The following is a 20,200-nucleotide window of genomic DNA, read 5'->3' on the forward strand; positions in this document are numbered from 1 at the left end:
TCTCTTTGACTGACACAGGTCCATCCCTTCATCTACACCCACTTCTATCACAAAGATCAAGGGACCATCCAGGAGCCACTGACTATACTTGTCCTTTAAATAGATGCTATTTATCATTTTGAAGAATGTTCCATTTATTCCAATGTTCTCTAGTGTCTTTAATAGGAACAGGTGTTGTATTATGTAAAAACCTTTTTCTGCATCTATTGAAATAATATGGTTTCTATTGTTTTTGTTATTCATATGGCCAGTTATGCTGGTAGCTCTAATATTGAACCATACTTGCATTCCCAGTATAAAACCCACCTGGCCATAGAGTATGACCCTTGTGATATATTGCTATAATCTTGTATTTGCTTTAAGATTTTTGCATCAATATTCATGAGGGATATGGGTCAATAATTGTGTTTTTGTTCTTTTTGGTTTAAATATCAACACCATATTTGTGTCATATAATATTGGAATTAATTGTTCTTTAAATGTTTCACAGAATTCACTTGTGAATTAATTTCCTCCTGGGACTTTTCTTTTTAGGGAATGCACTGGTGGTTTGTTTAGTTTCTTTTTCTGAGATAGAATTGTTTAAGTATGCTTTTTCTCCTTCTGTTAATCTGAGCAATTTATATTTGTTGAATACTTGTATATTTCACTTGGATTATGAGATTCATATAATTGGGTAAAATAACTCCTAACAATTGCTTTAATTTCCTTTTTCATTGGTACTAGTAATTTGGTTTTCTTCTTTAAAAAAAATCAAATTAACCAATGGTTTATTCACTTTCCCCCCCACATAAAACCAGCTTTTTTGTCTATTAGTTCAGTGGTTTTCTTACTTTATTAACCTTTCCTTTGATTTTCAGAATTTCTAATTTGGTGTTTAATTTGGGCTTTTAAATTTTTTTAAGCTATATACTCAATTTATTGATCTGCTCTTTCTCTATTTTTATCAATGCTGCAAACATTTAGAGATATACAATTTCCCCAAAGTATTGCTTTGGCTACATCCCCAAAATGTTGGTATGTTGTCTCCTTGTTATTCTCTTTAATAAAATTGATTTTTCTGTGATTTGTTCTTTGATCCACTCATTAAGATAAAGTTTAGTTTCAAATTATTTTTGTCTTTTTTTTACTCCAGGCCTTTGTTCAGTGTAATTTTTATAGAAATATGGTCATAAAAGGATGTATTTAATATTTATGCTTTTCTGCAATTGGTTGTGAGGCTTTTATGTTCTATTTTACAATCAATTTTTGTGATGCTATGTATTGCTGAGGAAAAGTATATTCCTTTCTATGCCTATTCAATTTTCTCCAGAGATTTATCAAGTCTAACTTTTCTAAAATTTTATTCACTTCTTTAACTTCTTTCTTATTTATTTTTGGTTTATCTAATTCTGAGAGGGGAAGGTAAAAGTTCCCAACTAATACAATTTTATTGTCTATTTCCTCTTTTAATTCATGCACTTCTTCCTTTAGGAATTTGGATATTCTGCCATTTGATACATATGTGTTTAATACTGATATTACTTCTTTGTATATGGTTCCTTTTATCAATATATAATTTAATTCCATATCATTTTTTTTTAATTTTAATTTTTAATTTCATATATTGTTCCTTGGTTACAAAAATCATTTTATTTCCCTCCCTCCCCTCCCCTCCCCCTCCCATAGCTGATGCACAGTTTGACTGGGTATCACCTGTGTTCTTGATCAGAACCTCTTTCCATGTTGTTGGTATTTGCAATAGGGTGTTCATTTGGAGTCTATTTCTCCTTATCTCTTTTATTTAGGTCAATTTCACTTTTGCTTTTTCTGAGATCACAATTGCTACCCATGCTTTTTTTAACTTTAGCTGAAGCATAGTAGATTTTGCTTCATCTCTTTATCTTTACTCTGCGAATACCTCTCATTTTTAACTGAATTTCTTATAGACAACATATTGTGAGATTCTAGTTGTTAATCCACTCGAAACTCTTCCATTTTATGGGTGAATTTATCCCATTTACATTTATAATTACTCCATATCATTTTCCCTTTGTGTTTATCTTCGCTTTCTCTCTCTATTTCTCTCTATCTCATTTGGCTATAATGGCCCTGGGATTTTAAAATTTGGGATTTCTTCCAGGTAATGATTGATGGATTCTATTTCCAGCCTTTCCCTGTTCACAAGAATTTTTGCTTCTTTTTAACTGCCTCCCCAAATTCCCCCTCCCTTTTGTCTGTTTCCCCAACTTTTTTCTCCCCCCCCCTTTACTTCCCTATGGGTAAGATAGGTTTCTATGACCTGAGTGTAGATGCCATTCCCATTTTGTATCATTTCCAAGGAGTGTAAGGTTCAAGTATTGCTCATCATCCTATCTTCCCTTCCACTGTATTGCTCTTACATGTCTCCTCATTTGACATAATTTACCTGCAAGTTTCTATCCTTTTTTCTTTTCCCAGTGTATTCCTCTTTCTTATACCTTGATTTTTTTGTTTTAGACACCATCCAATCATATTCAACTTACTTCTCTCTATATATAAGCTCCTTTTTATTGCCCTAATAAAGTTCTTAAGTATCTTCAGTACCTTATGTATACTTTAGGTATCATAAGTACTTCAAGTATCATATATATCTGAAGCATCTTAGTTATCACCTTCTTACTAGTAATGTAATCAGTTTAACTGCATTCTTCCTCTTGATTACCTTAAATATATTAAGTACTTTAGGGATCTCTTGTAACATAGAAATCCTTATCACTTTCCATGCCAGGATGTGATTAGTTTAATCCCATTGATTCCCTTGAGTTTTTTCTGTTAACATTTTTTTTGCATTTATTTAGTGTCAATTTTGATCACTAAATTTTCATTTTAGCTCTGATCATTTCATCATGAATGCCTGGAATTCCTCTATTTCATTAAATATCCATTTCTTCCCTTGGATTTTAGTTTCATTGGGTAAGTGATTTTCAATTGTAAGCCTAGATAACCTGATTTGTAGAATATCATATTCCACATCTTTTGATCCTTTTATGTATTTGTTGCTTGGTCTTGTTTAATACTGACTGTGGTTCCATGATACACATTTTTTTTTTCCTGACTGCTTGTAGTATTTTCTCCTTCACTTGAGAGTTCTGGAATTTGGGCTATGGGATTTTAAAATTTGGGTTTTCTTTCTATTTCCATCCTCCCCTCTTATTCAAGAACATCAGGGCAGTTTTCCCCAATAATTTATTGCAATATGGTAGGCAAGTTCTTTTTTTCATAATGGCTTTCAGAAAATCTTAGATTATCTCTCCTCAATCTATTTTCCAGTGAGAGATTTCAGATTTTTTTTCTATATTTTCATTCTTTTCAATTTGTTTTAATGTTTCTTGCTGGCTTATGAAGTCATTAGCTTCCATTTTCTGATTCTAATTTTTAAGGAGATATTTTCTGTTTTGAGGCTTTGTATTTCCTTTTTTAGAGAATTGTTTTCTTCAGTAAGTTTTTGTTTTAAGCTGTTCACTTTTTCTATCATTTTCCTTCTAAGTCTCTTATTTGTTTTTCTATCCTTTTTTGAAGCTCTTCTAGGAGTTCATTTTGGGCTTGCTGTTCTTTCATATTTTCCTTTGAGGTTTCACATGTTTTCATTTTTGTATTGCTGTCCTCTTCTTAGCTCCCATTTTGGTCATCTCTTTTGCTGAAATATTTTTCTAGCATGGGTTTTTTTCTGTCTTTTGCTCATTTGGGGGTTATTTTTTCCCTTTTATTTAGTCTATATGCTGAAGCTTAGCTCCATTTCTGGGGTGGAGGAAGGACTGTTTCACTCTTATACTTTGCCTGGGGTTGGCTCAGCTGTTTGGTCCCTCTGCAGAGGAGACCTGGTTGGCCTGCTGTGTGGTCTGCGGCTGTTCAGTTCAGCTAGGTCAAGTTGGATTCTCCTCAATCTCACTAAGGCTTGACTTTGTTGGGCTGAGTTCCTCCTCTTACTGCTCACACTGGATCATTTCTAGCCTCTAATCCAGCTAGACCAGTGACAGCTAACCTTTTAGCAATGGAGTGCTGTGCACCTCCCCCTCACCAAGTGCTGGGCATGCCTTGCCCACTCCATTACCTCACACAGGGGAGGGAGAAAGCACTCCCATTGTGCTTTTAAGCAGAGGGGTGGGTGAAGTGAGGAATGTCCTCAGTGAGTGTAAAGGAGGAGGGGAGTGGCCCAAGTTCTCTGCTCCCCACTGGCTCTTCCTCCCTTGAGCTGCTCATCTTATCCCCTCCTGTGTGCTCCCATTGGCTGCTGGGCAGAGGGACAGGGATGTAAAAAAATGTCATCAGGCAGGTGGAGGCGGGAGGGAGCAGCTCCACCCAAGTTCTAGTAATAAACTGAGGGGGGGAGGGATAGCCAAGTGCCCACAGAGCAAGCTCTGTGCGCCATCTTTGGCACCTGTGCCACAGGTTCGTCATTACTGGGCTAGACTATGCAAGCCGTTTTCCTCCCACTAATGCCTATTCATTTTTTGTTGTTGTTGTTTTTTTCCTGCTTTTCCTCTACTGAGGCTAGACAGAACAACTGTGTACCTGCTGCTTGTGCTATATCACATCTGAGTTCCCCACTGAGGCTTGTTCAATGCTCTCTATTCGTACCCTCAACACTCCTTGCTGTCTCTCCATGTTATTCTGGGTCTGAGCACTGCTTTACTCCTTCCTCTGTTGGTTTTGTTGCTTCAGGATTCATTTTGAGGCATTTTTGTTTTTCTGTGGTTGTTTGGAGGCTGGTTGGCAGGTTCCAGGTGTTTCTAATTCTGCCATCTTGGCAACTAGATCTGCACTTGTCATTTAGCAAGAAGACCAAAGTATGTGGAAGAAGCCATACATAGGCTCATTTCTACACATTATCCATGGGATGGATCTCCTGATGCATCAGCAAAACAGGTAGTATTCAGTTGAGAAGGCAAGGGGTGGGGGCAGTATGTAAAACTTGAGAGAAGAGAAGGCTTGGAATGGCTGATATGTGGCATGTAATAAAGACTCAATTAAGAAAAGAGGAAAAGAGATTACTTTGGTGCTATAATAGCCCAGTTCAGAGCAGGTAATATGAATGGACCAAGTTAGTGTGGGTATATCATTTTTTCTAGTTCCATCTGGAGGCACAAGAAAGAGTTGAGGAGGTGGTTGGTGGGATTAATGGTATAATGGATGTTATCGCTGATGAATATGTAGAATTCAAAGAAATATAGGAAGACTTGTATGAAATGATGGGAAATGAAAAAAGCAAGTCAAGAGAAACATATACACTCACTAAAATTATACAGCTAAAAGAAACAATGGCAGCAACAAATGCCAAGCCAAATATACTCCAGATATTTGTGGTCAATTTGTTAATGTATAAAGCTTTTGTTTCTTATAACAATTGATGAATCAAAAGCATACATTTATAAGTACAATCATTTAAGATAATTTTTTCCAATTGTTCTGTCTATTCCTTTCATTTGTACTCCTTGTTGTTTCATATAGCTGAATACTGTTCTTGTTGAATCTTTTCAGTTGTGTTCAACTCTTCTTGACTCCATCTAGGACTTTCTTGGCAAAGATATTAGGATGATTTGCCTTTTCCTTCTCCAGTTCATTTTATAAATGAGGAAACTGAGGCAAACAAGGATAAGTGACTTGCCCAGGGTGACACAACTAGTAAATGCCTGAGAATGGATTTGAACTCAGGTTTTCTTGACTCCAGGTCCAGTTTTCTATCCACTGTACCACTTTGCTGCCCTATCTAAATATTATTGTGGTCAATAGAAATTAAAGAATTTATTTTTAAAATATGTATATTTTAGGGGGGAAGGGAAAACTGTCTTCATTCAAGTTTCCACTCCAAGAAAACTTTCTCTCAAATTATAAATCATTCTACTTTTATGGTTACCACTTCTATCTCTGAACATAGATAGATGGATCCCTCTAATACTTAATCATCAACCGTTAAGGAGGATATTTCCCTGACTTCTTTTCATGTTCTCTCATCCCCAGCTGAACCCCTGTCCCAATCCAACACTGCCTATCTCTTCTACCCCATGCTCTGGAACTCCTATTACACAGCAAACTCTTCAACTGGAACTGCTTACACTCATACTTGTTCCAATTACGAATCCATACTGATACCCAGCTCCCCTCTGATAATACTTCATTCCCAACTGCCCTCTTTACTACTGAATGTATTTTCTCTCACATTTTTCCTTTTCTACCCTTCCCCTACCACACTCAGCAAGGTGGTCCAGTGGATAGAGGGTTAGGCCTAGAGTCAGGAAGACATGAGTCCAAATCTGGCCTTAAACACTATCTGTGTGACTCTGGGTAAGTAACTCAACCTGTTTGCTTCAGTTTTCCCAACTGTAAAATGGGAATAATAGTATCTCTTTCCCAGGGTTGTTGTAAAAATTAAATAAACTAACATTTGTAAAGCACTTATCATTTGTATGGTAGTTAAGTGGAATGGTGGTTAGAGCACTGGTTCTGGAGCCAGGAAGATCTGAATTAAAATCTATTCTTAGATACTAGCTGTGTGACCTTGGGCAAGTCACTTCATCCTGTTTGCTTCAGTTTCCTTATCAGTAAAATGAGCTGGAGAAGGAAATGACAAACCACTCCAGTATCTTTGCCAAGAAAACTCCAAATGCGGTCATGAAGAGTCAGATATGACTGAACCACAACAAACATTATTATTACTATAGTATTATGTTCTAATGTCCCTCAGGCGCTGACATTCCATGGTGTATAGACTTGTAAGTTCTCACAATTTGTGTTCTATGGCCCTACTCTGGAAGGCTAAGGTATGAACTATTATGAGGTAGCATGTTGGGATGTGTGAATAATAAGTGTCTAAAGTATTACAGAGACTCTAAGGAGAAAAGAGAATCCTAAAAAGGTTTTTGGTAAGATGAAAAATACAAAGGTTCAAGGAAGGCTTCCTGGAAGAGGAAGGTATGTGGGCTGACTAGTAAAGTATAAGATTCATATAGGCTGAGATAGGTGGTGGTGGTGGTCTTGGTAATTCTACTCCAGCAAACAGGGGTCTGGAGTTAGTGGGAAGGCTTGGCCCCTGGAAGCTGGAGGTGGGAAGGGCTGGCTTTCAGGGTGCCAAAGCTATGAAGTAGAAAGGAAGAATTCCTAGTAAGTAGAGGAAAGGTCATGGCAGACCTCCTCTAGAGACTTTGAGCTTTGCCCACTCTGGACTGGAAAAGCACAAAACATTTAGATAACAGTCACCCCGCCCCCTCCAAACACACCTAGGAGGAGGGGCAGATTTGTCTGATTGGTCATTTCTCCTGCCTTTCACCCCAAACTCCCACCCCTACCAATTAGTCTCAAGGGGTGGGATTTCAGCTCTTTCTTGATGTTTTTTAGCCCTCACCAGAGTGGAAATGTCATAAAGTTGAGCCAGCTGGGGTTTGGGAAGCAGTTGAGGGAAGGGATTCAATGCCTGGTGGTTCAAGAAGTTGCAATCCAAAATCTGGGGAAGGAAGAAGAAACCTGTCTTGAGCATCCCCTTATGAATGGGGACTTTGCCTCAGAAAAGGTGAGGAGGGGGTGGGAGATTCTCTGGATTGGGGGAATGAGAGCATTTGAAAGTCACAACTTATCTAGGCCTCAGTTTTCACATATGTATAATGAGGTGGGTGGAAAGATTACATGATCTCTAAGAATACTTCAGGCTTCAGCTACAGTAATCTGAATTTGGATGGGGGCTCTTAGGAATTTAGAGCCTGGGAGCAGCTGTCATAGGTACAAAAGAGAGACATCTTAGGCCTGTGTCTGAGCTGGGAAGAATTTAGGATACACAAATGTTACGGAGGCACGTTGTAACAAAGGATATTAGACCAGGCAGGGGATTTAAGGATCTTCTACATCAGCCTCCTCTTTATTTTATAGATGAGGAAACAGGCTCGATAACTTACCCAAAGTCCAATAAGTGAGTTTGTGGTAAGGGTGAAAATAGGATGAATGTTTGTCCATCCTTCCTTGACACTATGCCCTCCCTGGCCACTGCTCTCCCAATCTCTTATTCCCTATGGCCAAAGCCCCATTGTGGAAGCTCAGGACATACAAGTGGATGCCCACAATACTTGGCAAAATAAGCATTCAGGTCTGGGGAAAAGACCAAGGGCTCTACCTATTTCCCCTGCCTTCATTCAGTAGGAGAGGAGAGAGACAGAGACAAAGAACAGAAAGAGAGAGAACTGATGTTTCTATAGCCCTTTATACATTATCTCCTTTGAGCCCTACTCCATTCTTGTAAGGAATGTTTACAGGCATTAGCATCCTAATTTTATAAAAGGACCCTTGCCCATGATCATACCATTTATATTAAGTACTAGACATGCCCTTTCTTGCCCTAAGACGTGCACCTTGTTCACATGGCCCTCTCTGAGGGCAGGGGGAGCTACACTAATGCCCTCTTCCCTTTTAGTTCCAGATGGCCTCTTCTTGCCCCATGGGGTCCGTTGACAGCCTGGAGCTTCTAGACCTTCTCTTTGACCCACAGGATGGGGTCTTATGGCTCATGGAGCTAGGAGGCTCTGACTGTGCCCCTGCTAAGGACCAAGTGAGTTCCTACTCATCCCACAACCCCTTGGAAGATGTTCTCTCAGTTGAATCAGCAGCAGAGTCAGATCTCCCACCTCCCAAACAAAGGATTATATATTAATCTAGAGTGAGAAGGAATCTTGGAGTTCTTCTCAGTATCCTCCTGCCCAAGCCTCTCAGCAGTTGTTCCATTCCTGACCAGAATTCTTAGGCATCAGGAATGGAGTTCCTATTTTTCACCTTCTCAGCTCTAAGCCCTTTTACTTATCTTTGCTTTCTTCTTTGGTTCCTAGCAGACTCCACCGGCTCCAGAACCAGACAAATTCCTTAATTCTATCTTAGGATGTGGGGACTCTAATCCCAGCTCCCCACTCTGGTCACCAGCTGCCAGTGACAGTGGGATCTCTGAGGACCTACCCTCAGACCCCCAGGACAGCCCACACTGCTTTCACGCTGGGACCAGCCCAGATGGCCACCAAAAGGCTTCTCAACCTTCCTACTGCCATGCTGGCCACTTCCCTGGCCTGATTGGGCCTGAAAGGCCAAGAGCCCAAGTGCTAGAATCATCTGTGTCCATAGATCTGGGTGAGTGCTGGCACTGACCTAGGCCACTGCCCTTTATCTCACCTTATCAGAATATCCCCTTTCCCTACCTCCCACCCCTCCCCCCTGTCCCCAATCAGGCACGCTTAGCCTGGTATGTTTTTGATTAGATTGTGAAGGATTAGGGACTGGGCATAGGGGATCCTAAAATTAAACTCGAGGAAATCCATATTTGCAAAGGGAAGACAAGAAAAGAGGACCTTAATGGGTAAGAGTAATTTGGATATATGAAGATAAGAGGATATTCGGTTAAGGAAGAATGGGGTTCAAGACAGCAATTTCCTGGGAACAAAATTCCAAGATGAAAGGGATCCCTAGGACTTGGTATGGTTAAGTTCCAAGTATCAGAAGGGCTTAGGGCCAGTGGGAGGAGGCAAAGCCCTCACCTTTCCTTCACAAATTTGGGTGAGTAAGCTCCAAGAGGGGATCCCTGGGCCTGAGGGTGTTGGCATGACCAGGGCTGAAGAGACCCTATAGCAAATACCAGCCCTGAGAGGTTTCTCCTCTTGTCCTATGTCCCCGGGGCAGAAATGTGGAGCCCAGGAGGCATCTTCCAGGATAGTCCAAAGCTGACAGACTCACCTCCATCCTGTACCCTCACAGTCAAGGACCTGCTCCTATCCAGTAATGTGGACATGGTAAGCTCCTTCTTCATGATGCCCTGTTTGTATGTCATGTTCCTGAACTGCCCCCCACTTCCTCCCCTACATCCTTTGTCTCCTAGTAACTTCCCACCTAGACCCCTGCAGTCCCATCCCTGAGTCTGCTCCCACATTGGCCTAGCTGTCCTGACTGTCACCCACAGCTGGGTTAGCCCCCCAGAGGTTCCTGCCCACATACAGGCTTCAATGAGACATAGAAAGTTATAGAGCTAGGAGAGACCTCAGAGATCAAGAGCTGGACCGGGCATTGGAGTCAGATACAACCCTCTCAATTGCTAGTTAGGAAGCCAAGGTCCAGAGAGTGATAAGCCAGGGTGGAGGAAGGAAGAATTTAAATCCAGTGTTCTTTCCATTATGACAAAGCTGACTCTTGGTTGATGAGACAACCGAGGCTCAGAAATGAAGGCTAAGGGGAGCTAGGTCGCTCAAGGGATAGAGAAACAGGTCATTAAATCTGGTTCAAATCTGACCTCAGACACTTCCTAGCTGGGAAAGTCACCTAATCCCAATGGCCTAGCCATTACCACTCTTTTGTTCTTGGAATTAATACTTAGTATCAATTATAAGACAGAAAGGAAGGCTTAAAAAAAAGTGAAGGCTACACTTCAGGACCCCCAAGTGTCCTAGGTGAGACCTGAACCCAGGTCTCCTGCCTCCTATATCAGGGCTCTTTCTGCCATGCTCCGCCACTCCCTTTGACCCTGAACCTTTAGCCTCTCTGGCATTAAGCCTATTTTCTCCCTCCCTCCTCCCCCTGGATCTCCCTTGCCAGCCTGAGATACCATTAGCAGCTTTGGGGGATGGTCCTGATCCATGACTATCCTCTCTGGGACTTTGGGTCTGCCTGTAGCAGCAGCAGCAGCAGGGATCCCCGGCTATGCAGAGGCCAAGTGTTGGCCATAATCAAGAACTGGTGCTGACTGAGGATGAGAAGAAGCTCCTTGCCAAAGAGGGCATCTCTCTGCCCACTCAGCTGCCCCTTACCAAGGTGAGCCCCTTCCACCATCTAACTCTCAAAGAGGAAGCCATTCCCTGAGCCTCCTGTCTGGTCAGTTCTCCACCTTTATTTTGTGGAAGCTCTCCCAACCTCAGGGCCAGGCCTACCTCTCCACAAGGCTCAGGAATAACAATCTGCCCAACTGTCTAGCTCTTTAAAGTTTATGAACAGATTTCCTTAGTTCTGTGAGACACTTGTGAGAGAGGAAGTGACTTGACCCAAGTCACATCGCTAGGAATTGTGGGACCTGGGATTGAAATCCAGGCTAGTCTCAGTCTATTGAATTCATTTTCACAAATATTACATTGCATGACATCTTAGACCTGGAGGACAACTTCACAGATTATCTGTTTCTGAAGTGGATAGAACACTGGACACGGAGTCAAGGGCTCAGGAGGGTTTGGGACTCTACTGATACTCATTAGTCATGGAACTCTGAGCAAGTTATTAGGTTACCGCTAACAGTCATTTCTCTCATCTATAAAATGGGGTTGGCATGATGGACTTTGCAAGGGAATTACAAGAAAAATATCTATAAACTTTTAGGAAGTATAGAAATGTGAGTTATTTTCCTCACTATGATTTTGGTATTCTCCAAGGAAAATCAATGTGACGAACTGTCACACTATAGGAGCTTAATGTTACCACTCTCAGGATTAGCAAAGGAAATAAATCTGTGAATGGTGGGATTTCAGGTGCCCCTGGAGGAGACAATCTGATGAGTCTTCCAGTTGCCCCTGACTACATACCAGTTAGATCATCTTATACTACCAGAGAGCTAATGGTTCCCTCATAGGGAGGGAACTAGCTCTGGTCACCTTGGTTACACCCATCCCTTTGGAGGCCAGGACAATAAGTAGGAGAGGTAGGGTTCTTAGACAGAGCAAATCAGCAGACAGTACAGTGACTCTATACCAAGTTGTTCCCAGCCACAGAGAGAAAAATAATTGGACTTGATATCAAAGGATTAGGAAACTGGGATTCCATGGAAAGCACATGGGAGGCAGGGAAGCTGAGATTCTGAGGATCAAGAGAATTTGGGATAGTGGGGCCTTGGCTGTCAGGACCACAGACTGTCCACTTGACTCTACCGAATCTTGTCTGGCAGTATGAAGAACGGGTGCTCAAGAAGATCCGAAGGAAAATAAGAAACAAGCAGTCAGCACAAGAAAGCCGGAAAAAGAAGAAGGAATATATTGATGGGCTGGAGAACCGGTAATGAACTTCCCTGACATCTGTTCCATGCCAGGAGTAAATTCATCTCTTATGATGATGCTAAAGGGCATGTCAGGCATTGGTGCTTCCATCTGACAGATGGAAACTGAGGCCCAGGGAGGGGAAAGGGCTTGACCATAATCATATAACAATGAATGAGAAGCACAACTACTTGTTTTGGGAAAGACCTTAGAATTCGTCCAGTGCAACCCTTTCATTGACAGGGAAGCTGAGGCCCAGAGAAGTAAGTGATTTGTCAAAAGCCACAAAGCATGCCAGTGGCAGAACCAGGACTAGAACCAAAGTCCTATGACTTATGGTCCTGGGTTTCATTCCCCCACAATAGGACCTGTCTCTGTGTTCCCATGACCTCTCTTTTATTCACCTTAATTTCTATGGAAGGCTGAGCCAAGCAAGGCAACATGTCCTATGGGGAGGAAGCTAGAAAAGAGCAAGAGATAGGGAGGAAGATTAGCTGAAGGAATTGGGGTGGTCAGGCTAGAGAAGAACAGATTTGTGAGGACATCATCATCTTTCTCCTGCCCCCTCCCTGGCCTTCCAGGCTCTTTCTAGGATAGTCTCTCTTCACCCTCTCTTGGAAATGTCATGAGCTGAATATCCAGATGACTCACAGATCTACCTACATATCCAGCCCTAATCTCTCCTGAGTTCCAGTCCCATATCATCAAACATATCTGTTTGGATGTTCCATAGGCGTCTCAAACTCAATATGTCCAAGACAGATTTCATTAGCTCCCTTCTGTATTTCCTATCAATTGCCACTTCTAATTAATTCTCCTTCCATGTCTCCTGCATCCACCCCCTTCTCTCAACTGACAGTGACAACTCTCTGGTTCAGACCCTCATTACCTATGATCTGACCTATTGCGGTAACCTCCTAATTGGTCTCCTCTCAAATTTCTTGAATCCAGTCTCCATACTGATGCCAAATTGATGTTCTAAAGCCCAGGTCTGACTATCACTCTACTACTCAGAAAACTCATGTGGCTTCCTATGACCTCTAGGACTAAATACAAACTCTTCCATCTGGCATTTAAAACTCTCCACTACTGGGCTCCTTCCCATTCTCCAGCTTCTTAGACTTTACTCCCCTCCTTGTATTTTAACCTGATGATGTTACCAGAAGTTTTGAGGCCTCCTCATTGCTCTTAGGATAAAACACAAACCTTTAGCTTGATATTTAAAGTCCTTTACCATCTGGATCCAGCTTCCCTTTAGAACTTATTTCATTTTGTTCCCCTTAATTATTATATGTTCCCCAACCCCACTGGCATATTCTGCTGTCCCCTAAACTCAGCATTCTGCTGCCCTAATTCATGCTTTTTCACTGGCTCCCCTCTATACTTGGAATGAAACTTCTTTCTCAAGTTTCTTCCTGTTAAAATTATTGGCTTTCATCAAAGCAATACTGGAGACTGCCTTCCTCTTGAAACTTTTTCTCATCCCACTATGGGTTGGTTTGTGCTCTGTCTCCCTTCCCCATCCCCTCTTCTCCCCTATTCCCTTCCTCCTCTTTTCTCTTTGCCTCTCTCCAAGCCATCTGGTAGGGCTTCCAGTGGTTAGCATAAGTATTTCAAATGGGACAGAGGAATGAGACTCCTTTTGTGTGGCACCAAAGGTCAGTAGTAGGACCAAGGAGTAGATTTTGTCTTTGATGTCTTATAGCTTTGCCAAATCATTTCAATACTCTGAGCCTCAATTTTCTCATTTATAAAATGAAAGGGTTAAACTAAGTGCTCTTGTAGGGACCTTCTAGTCTCAAAGAAGATGGGATGCCTCTGAAGTAATGCACTATAGATGACTGGGAAGGCCTCTAAAGCTGGGGATTTTGTAGAAGGACCCCTGCCCAGGTGTGGGTTATAATAGCTGCCCTGAGCATTCCTTTTGGATGTGAAGTAAGGGTGGGAAAGACTTCATCTCTTCCCATGTCTCATTACCTGGCATTTGAGCTGAACTGCCTTGGGCTTATCTATCCAGGGGATGGGGTTGAGTGACACCCTCCACTCCCTGTTCTTGTAGCATGTCAGAATGCACAGCTGAGAATCAGGAACTCCAGAGGAAGGTCTTGCACTTGGAGAAACAAAACCTGTAAGTCTGAACATTCTCTTCCTCCATATCACCAGGTACAGGGAGGGGAGGTGGGATAGGTCTAAGTTAATCAGCCCCAGAGTCCCTAAATGAGCAAGTGCAAAGCTCACTCTTACTCTCTGATGAATGGACTAAGGTAAAATTATTCAGCTTGGCATTGGAGCCCTTCACAGCCACTACTCTAGTCCCAATTTCCCTCGACAATCCTGTTGTCTATCGCCAACACTAGCCCCTCTGCCCCAGCCAATTCAGGTTCTCATTTGCATTCACTAAGCTCATTCCTGTCCCCTCTCCTCAAGAACACCCTCCCTTCCTCACTGCTCAGAGTTTAGCTCAAGTTCTGTTTTGCTCAGAAAATCTTCCCAGACCCCTCCCCTTATTCCCACAACTTTTGCTCTCATGGATCTCTTCTCAGATCATCAACAGAATTTATCTACCCTTCATTCGAGAACATCTAATCATGGGACAACTAATCCAGTCTGGAACTCTTTTTTATCCTACTTCTTTTAAATGTTTGTGTATTATCTCCCCACCTACATTGTAAAGTCTTTGGCTGGGCCTGGGCTGGGTCCTTTACAATCCCCCTGGGAGAAGGGGGAAATCAGTAAAAGACCAGTGAACTAAGGGATCCCTTGGGCTTCAAATGCAATTCAAAGAGCTGTCTGAAACTTCCTATACAGTCAGAACAGTGGGAGATCAAAGAAATTGAGGGTTGGCTGGAAGCAGGCCCCTGCCTCTGAGGAGTTAAGAATCTAGCTGGTGAGAAAAGGCTTACCCATCCTATAAAACAAGAAGATTACAGCTCATTATTTACAACCCACTGGATGGTTGTTGTCCTAGGACCAGGCTAGCTGACCTTAGAGAGGCTCTTCACCACAAGGTTGGCTATCAGGTGATAAAATGTTCAACTGATAGTGATTCATGCTCTAATAGGAAAGGGCTGCAATCTGTGTCTGTGGGAGGAACCTCCACATAAACAGAATCATGGACATATGATGACAAATAAATATGCCATAATAGTTTGGAAGCAAGAGCCCATGAAGGTCAGATTTTATGTCTAACTTTGTCACCTCTTTCACTGTGTCCCTTCTTCTCTTTGAGCTTTGGTTTCTCTTTCTGCAAAGTGAAGGAGGGTAGGATTTAGATTTGATTTCTAAGAGCCCTTCAGTCCAAAACATCTATGAGAGTTTTTGTGAGATTCAGGTCTTAAAGAGAGACTTTGTGCTTTTTTTAATGACAGCCCGATAAGGTATTTTACATTAAAAAAAAAAATTGAGTCTCAGAGAGAATGACTTGCCCAAGGTCACACAACTTGAAAAGACTGGAGCTGAGACTTGAATTCAAGTCTCCTGTTTGTAATATCAGTACTCTTTCCATTACATAACACAATACTATGGAATTAAGTCAAGGTTGAAGGAACTCAGGAGAGATATAGAGCTTGGGTGGAGGGAGAGGGAGGTGGCTTGGGAAGATTTCTTGGAGGAAACAGGGATTGAACTGGTCTCTGAAGGATAGGATTGGTCTAAAAAAGATAGGGACATTTCCTAGCTGTGTGACCCTGAGTAAGTCGCTTAAATTCAATTGCCTAGCCCTAACTGCTCTTCTGCATTGGAACCAAAACTTAATATTGATTCTAAGACAGAAGGTAAGGGCTTAAAAAAAGCACATGTGCACATGCGCGTGCTCATGCACACACACACGCATACACACAATGGTATTGTGGGGAAGAAGGAAACTGATAAAGTATAGGAGGCAAAAATGAAAACTGCCTAGCTTGAGATGCCTAAACCTGACCTGACTTTACCATGTTTTTCCTTGTATTCTCTCCTAGATCTCTCCTAGAGCAGCTGAAGAAACTCCAGGCCCTCATGGTACATTCTACAAGCAAATCAGCACAGACAGGCACCTGTATAGCAGTATGTTCTCTCTCTCCTCCCAAACTTTTTTTTTTGTTACTTCTTCCTGGGGCCCCTAACCCAAATGGTAGAAATAAGAGAAAGCTGACACCTAACTGATTGGTGCCTGTAAGGAGTCAAAGTCTGAGAATAAAGGGGGCAGAGCCTTTCTATTTCAGACTTCAAGTCTCGGCCCCCAATCCCATCCAACAAACATTTATTAAATTGCCTATGTGCCGGCACTTTGTTAGGTGTTGGGGATACAAAGACAAAAAGAAAAACCATCTTTGACCACAAGAACTTAAATTCTACATTAAAAGGCAGAAAAATAATTCCCACAACACTTTTGCAGGCCCATTTGAGACTCTACAACTCAGAATGAAGAAAGTCATAAGCCAGAGATGAGAAGTAGAGATCACAGAAAATAAAATGCCAGAGCTGGAAGGAACCTTAGAACACAAGAATGTCAAAGCTGGATGTCATCTTAGAAAACAGAATGTCAGAGTTGAAAAGGACCTTAGAAATTGGAATGTCAAAGCTGGGACCATAGAGGTCATCAGTTCAACTCAACAAACATTTATGGGTGCCTTGAATATGCCAGGCATACATAGTGTTAGGCACTGGGGATATAAAGAAAAAAATGAGCCATCTGCTTTCAGGATGGCACAGGGGATGGAGTGTTGGATATGGAGTCAACAAGACCAGAATTTAAATCCTTCCTCAAGCTGTGTGAACTTGGGCAGGACATTAACCTCTGTTTGACCTAGCTTTCTCATCTGTAAATTGGGATTAATAGCCCTTACCTTGCAGGGTTGTTGTGAGGATCAGATGAGATAACAGGTAAATTGCTTTAGTCTGTACAGTACAAAAGTACTGTACAAATGCTACCTATTATTATTGCTTCAAAGGAGTTTCCATTTTACTGTGACCTTGAGATACATACATCATATCTGAGGAGAACAAAGAATATCAGGCCTCAAAGGGTCCTTAAAGCATATTAGAGATAATCTAGTTATCATTTTGAAGAGGAAGAGTCTATATGTGAACTTGCTTGCCCAAGACCATAGAAAGTATTGATGGCACAGAGCCGACAAGTCTCTTGACTCCAAGTCCATAGCTCTTTTCACTTCACAGATCAGGTCTGGAATTAGAGACCAGGAACTGGGGAAAGGAGTAAAACAAGAGAAATGATCTCCCCCATTAGCCTTTCTTTCCTCTCCTTTGCAAAGAAGCTTACCTTCCAGCCCTAACATCATTGTCATTAGACCATCAGAAGGGGAGGGCTGAGGTTTCCCAGTTCAGCAGTCAGTTCTGAAGCCCTGGGATGGGATTTAGGGGAGTCTTGGTGCCTGTGACCCTTGTTCTTCCCACCCCAGGTCCTGCTGCTGTCCTTTGCCCTAATCATCTTCCCTTCCATCAGTCCCTTCGCCCCCAACAAAACTGAGGCACCTGGAGACTTTGTGCCAGTCAGAGGTAGGTTCTTCCCCAATTCCTGTCTCCTTAGGGAGTTCCCAATGGATCTCTCTTTTCCCTCCTTGATTTCCCTTTGAGTTTTTGGGGGCCCCTCTTACATGATCCTATCAATGGTGAGGATAGGTAGGAGTTAATTAGGGCTAAAGGGCTATCTATCTATCTATCTATCTATCTATCTATCTATCTATCTATCTATATTTTTTACTACACAGATTAGGATTAAGAAATGATTTTAAGAGATCATTTAGTTCAACTCTCATTTGACAGATGAAGAAACTGAGAGGTTAAGTGACTTTCCTAATTGGAGAGGAGGAAAGGGGAAGGGAATAAGCATTTACAGAGCAGTTACTATGTATCAGGCACTGTGCTAAATGCTTTATAAATATCTCATTGGATCTTCACAACAATCCTGGGAAGTAGGTGAAGTTATTCCCATTTTATAACTGAATAAACTGAGGCAGACAAAGATTAAGTGACTTGTCCAAGTCACATAGCTAGACAGTGTTCTGAGGCTGGATTTGAACTCAGCTTTTCCTGACTCCAGCATTTTCTCCACTGTCCCACCTAGCTGCCTCAATACTAAATAGTAAAAAGTATTTGGGGAAAAAAAAAAGTTTACATCTCCATAACACTTAATGGACATCAAGTATCTTGCAAACCATAATCTCACAGCAACTCTGGGAAGACAGTATTAGCCCTATTTTATAGATGAGCAAACTGATGCTCATCAAAGTTAAGTGACTTGCTAAAGGTTGAGGGAGGGAATAGGATTCCAAAACAAAGATTTACTGACTCAAGCTCCAATGATCCTTTCTCTACTCCAAGTTACGTAAGCAGGTACCAAAGCAATGGCTTAGGTAGCTGATGTGTAAGCTGAGGTGCTGCAGCTCTGAAGCCAGTGGCCTTTTCATCCTCTAAGTTTCTTTCAATGCAACAGTGATCTATGCTTTCATCTAAGCAGGTACACAGTCTACCAATCTGTACATATGTGCAATATGTATCTTTCCACCTGGACAAAAATTCTCCAGCTGGTAGCCTACCCTCAGGTTGGGAACCTCTCTCCACAGGGCAATACTAAAAAAAATATATAAACACATCTGCATTTAAGTACACATAAATGCACATCTGTAACAGGACACATAGGGCCTGTGGGGACATATACCACAACATGCTTTACACAAAGACACAACAAATAAGTTAGTTCCCTGCCTAACTGTACCTGCCAAAGCTTGACCTTCTCATCCAGGCCCTGGTCACCTCCACTCCTCAGTAAGGCATTGGAAGTCTGTAATGGAGGACTAACAATCTATACTGGGAGTTCCGTATTCTGATGAAATCAGAGGTATAATGCCAAAAGAACAGAAGCAGGTCCTGATCTGCTTATCCAGCCAGGGCCATTTTTCTAAGTTTTATTGGCCTTAAAAGGTTGGCAGTAGAGCCAGGAGGGGTGTCTAGAGGCTTTACCCTGGCTGGCTCCCTGGCTCACTCCTAGGGGGCCTCCATAACCCCACCTCCTCCAACTCTTTCCTGACCTGCCCTCTCCCTCCCCGATTCAGTGTTCTCCAGGTCGCTGCATGCTGACACTGCCTCTAGAGTGTTCCACACTTCAGTCCCAGGAGGGGAGGAGCTAGGTCCCCGAACCCCTAGCCACTGGAGCCACTATCCCCAGGCGGCTGGCGGCCCAGGACCTCGGTCCGAAGTCACTCCAGGCAATCGGACGCCAGCAGAGGCACCAGAGCCTACGTCTGTGGCGATACTGGCCAGGGTCGAGATGGGCCATACCACGGCTGGAGGGCTGCTGGAGGCCGAGGAGGAGCTTTGAGATGGGCACCCCTGGGAGACCCCTGCTCCAAGCAGAGGCCAGGCAGAACCATTCCCAAGGTGCTGTGGGGGAGTTTAAAACAGGCTCCAAGTAGAATGGTCCATTATAGGTAGGGTTCCTGTTCCTTTCCTAAACCTGCCAGGGCTGGACCCAGGCCAAATGAGTGGGGTGGTCACCCTCAATCCTCCATCTCTCCTCTGCTTCTGACTGAGGGGAAGCTACTAGACAGAGACCAAAACAGACAGACTTGCATAGGATGTCAGAAATGAAAGGTGCCTTACAGACCAGATCAATCCCCTGACTGCATATGAGAAAACTGATGCCCAGAGGTTGGGCAGGAACTTGCTTAAGGTCATCCAGAGAATCTGGGACCTGTCCAAGTCTAGGACCAGGTCTTCCAAGTCCCAGCCCTGGCCCCTTTATACAGACATATATTGCCATCCCCAGGAACAAATCTGTCTGTATGACTAGGCTAAGATATGTATCCAGGCATCCCAGAAAAAGATAATTCCAGAGCCCCCAGAAGTACATGGAGGAAATCTTGAACCTTGGGAGCTATCCCCATCTCCCAAGTTTAGCCTTTTAGGCAATCCTATAGGTTCTACCCCTGAAGCCTTGGGGATGTTTTCTCTCCTCTCCCAATTCCCTGGAGGCAGGATTTTGTAAACAGAAAGTAATTCCTTAATAAAGTATTTTGGCAGAAAATGACTGGAATGTTTCTGGGTTTGGGGAGAAATGAGAGAGGTATGGCACATGAACTATAGATGGAATCTCAAGCCAGGGCTGTTATTGGAGGAAGGGTCCTGCAGATCTGAGGCAGAGTTTCACCCTTTTCTTACAACCTCAACAGGGCTTGCTTGGCTGTGGCAATACCTCCAAAGCCTGGGTTTGT

The 20,200-nt window shown here is 42.5% G+C and overlaps 1 protein-coding gene across 2 annotated transcripts; it reads left to right on the plus strand.

Annotated features, from left to right (window-relative positions):
* Positions 1 to 2,246: 2,246 nt before the first annotated feature.
* CREB3L3 (cAMP responsive element binding protein 3 like 3) lies at positions 2,247 to 20,013 on the plus strand. Of its 2 annotated transcripts, none has more exons than XM_007488906.3 (10): positions 2,247 to 7,525; positions 8,417 to 8,551; positions 8,826 to 9,117; positions 9,664 to 9,773; positions 10,648 to 10,785; positions 11,903 to 12,009; positions 14,050 to 14,118; positions 15,950 to 16,034; positions 17,390 to 17,486; positions 19,043 to 20,013. In XM_007488906.3, the coding sequence occupies exons 1-10, from the start codon at positions 7,343 to 7,345 to the stop codon at positions 19,306 to 19,308; spliced, it is 1,482 nt and encodes a 493-aa protein (XP_007488968.1). In that variant the 5' UTR covers positions 2,247 to 7,342; the 3' UTR covers positions 19,309 to 20,013. The 2 variants fall into 2 exon arrangements, with proteins under 2 accessions (XP_007488968.1, XP_007488969.1); XM_007488907.3 differs by having other exon boundaries at positions 8,829 to 9,117.
* Positions 20,014 to 20,200: the final 187 nt, after the last annotated feature.

Source organism: Monodelphis domestica, chromosome 3, assembly GCF_027887165.1.
Source record: "Monodelphis domestica isolate mMonDom1 chromosome 3, mMonDom1.pri, whole genome shotgun sequence".
Taxonomy (NCBI): domain Eukaryota; kingdom Metazoa; phylum Chordata; class Mammalia; order Didelphimorphia; family Didelphidae; genus Monodelphis; species Monodelphis domestica.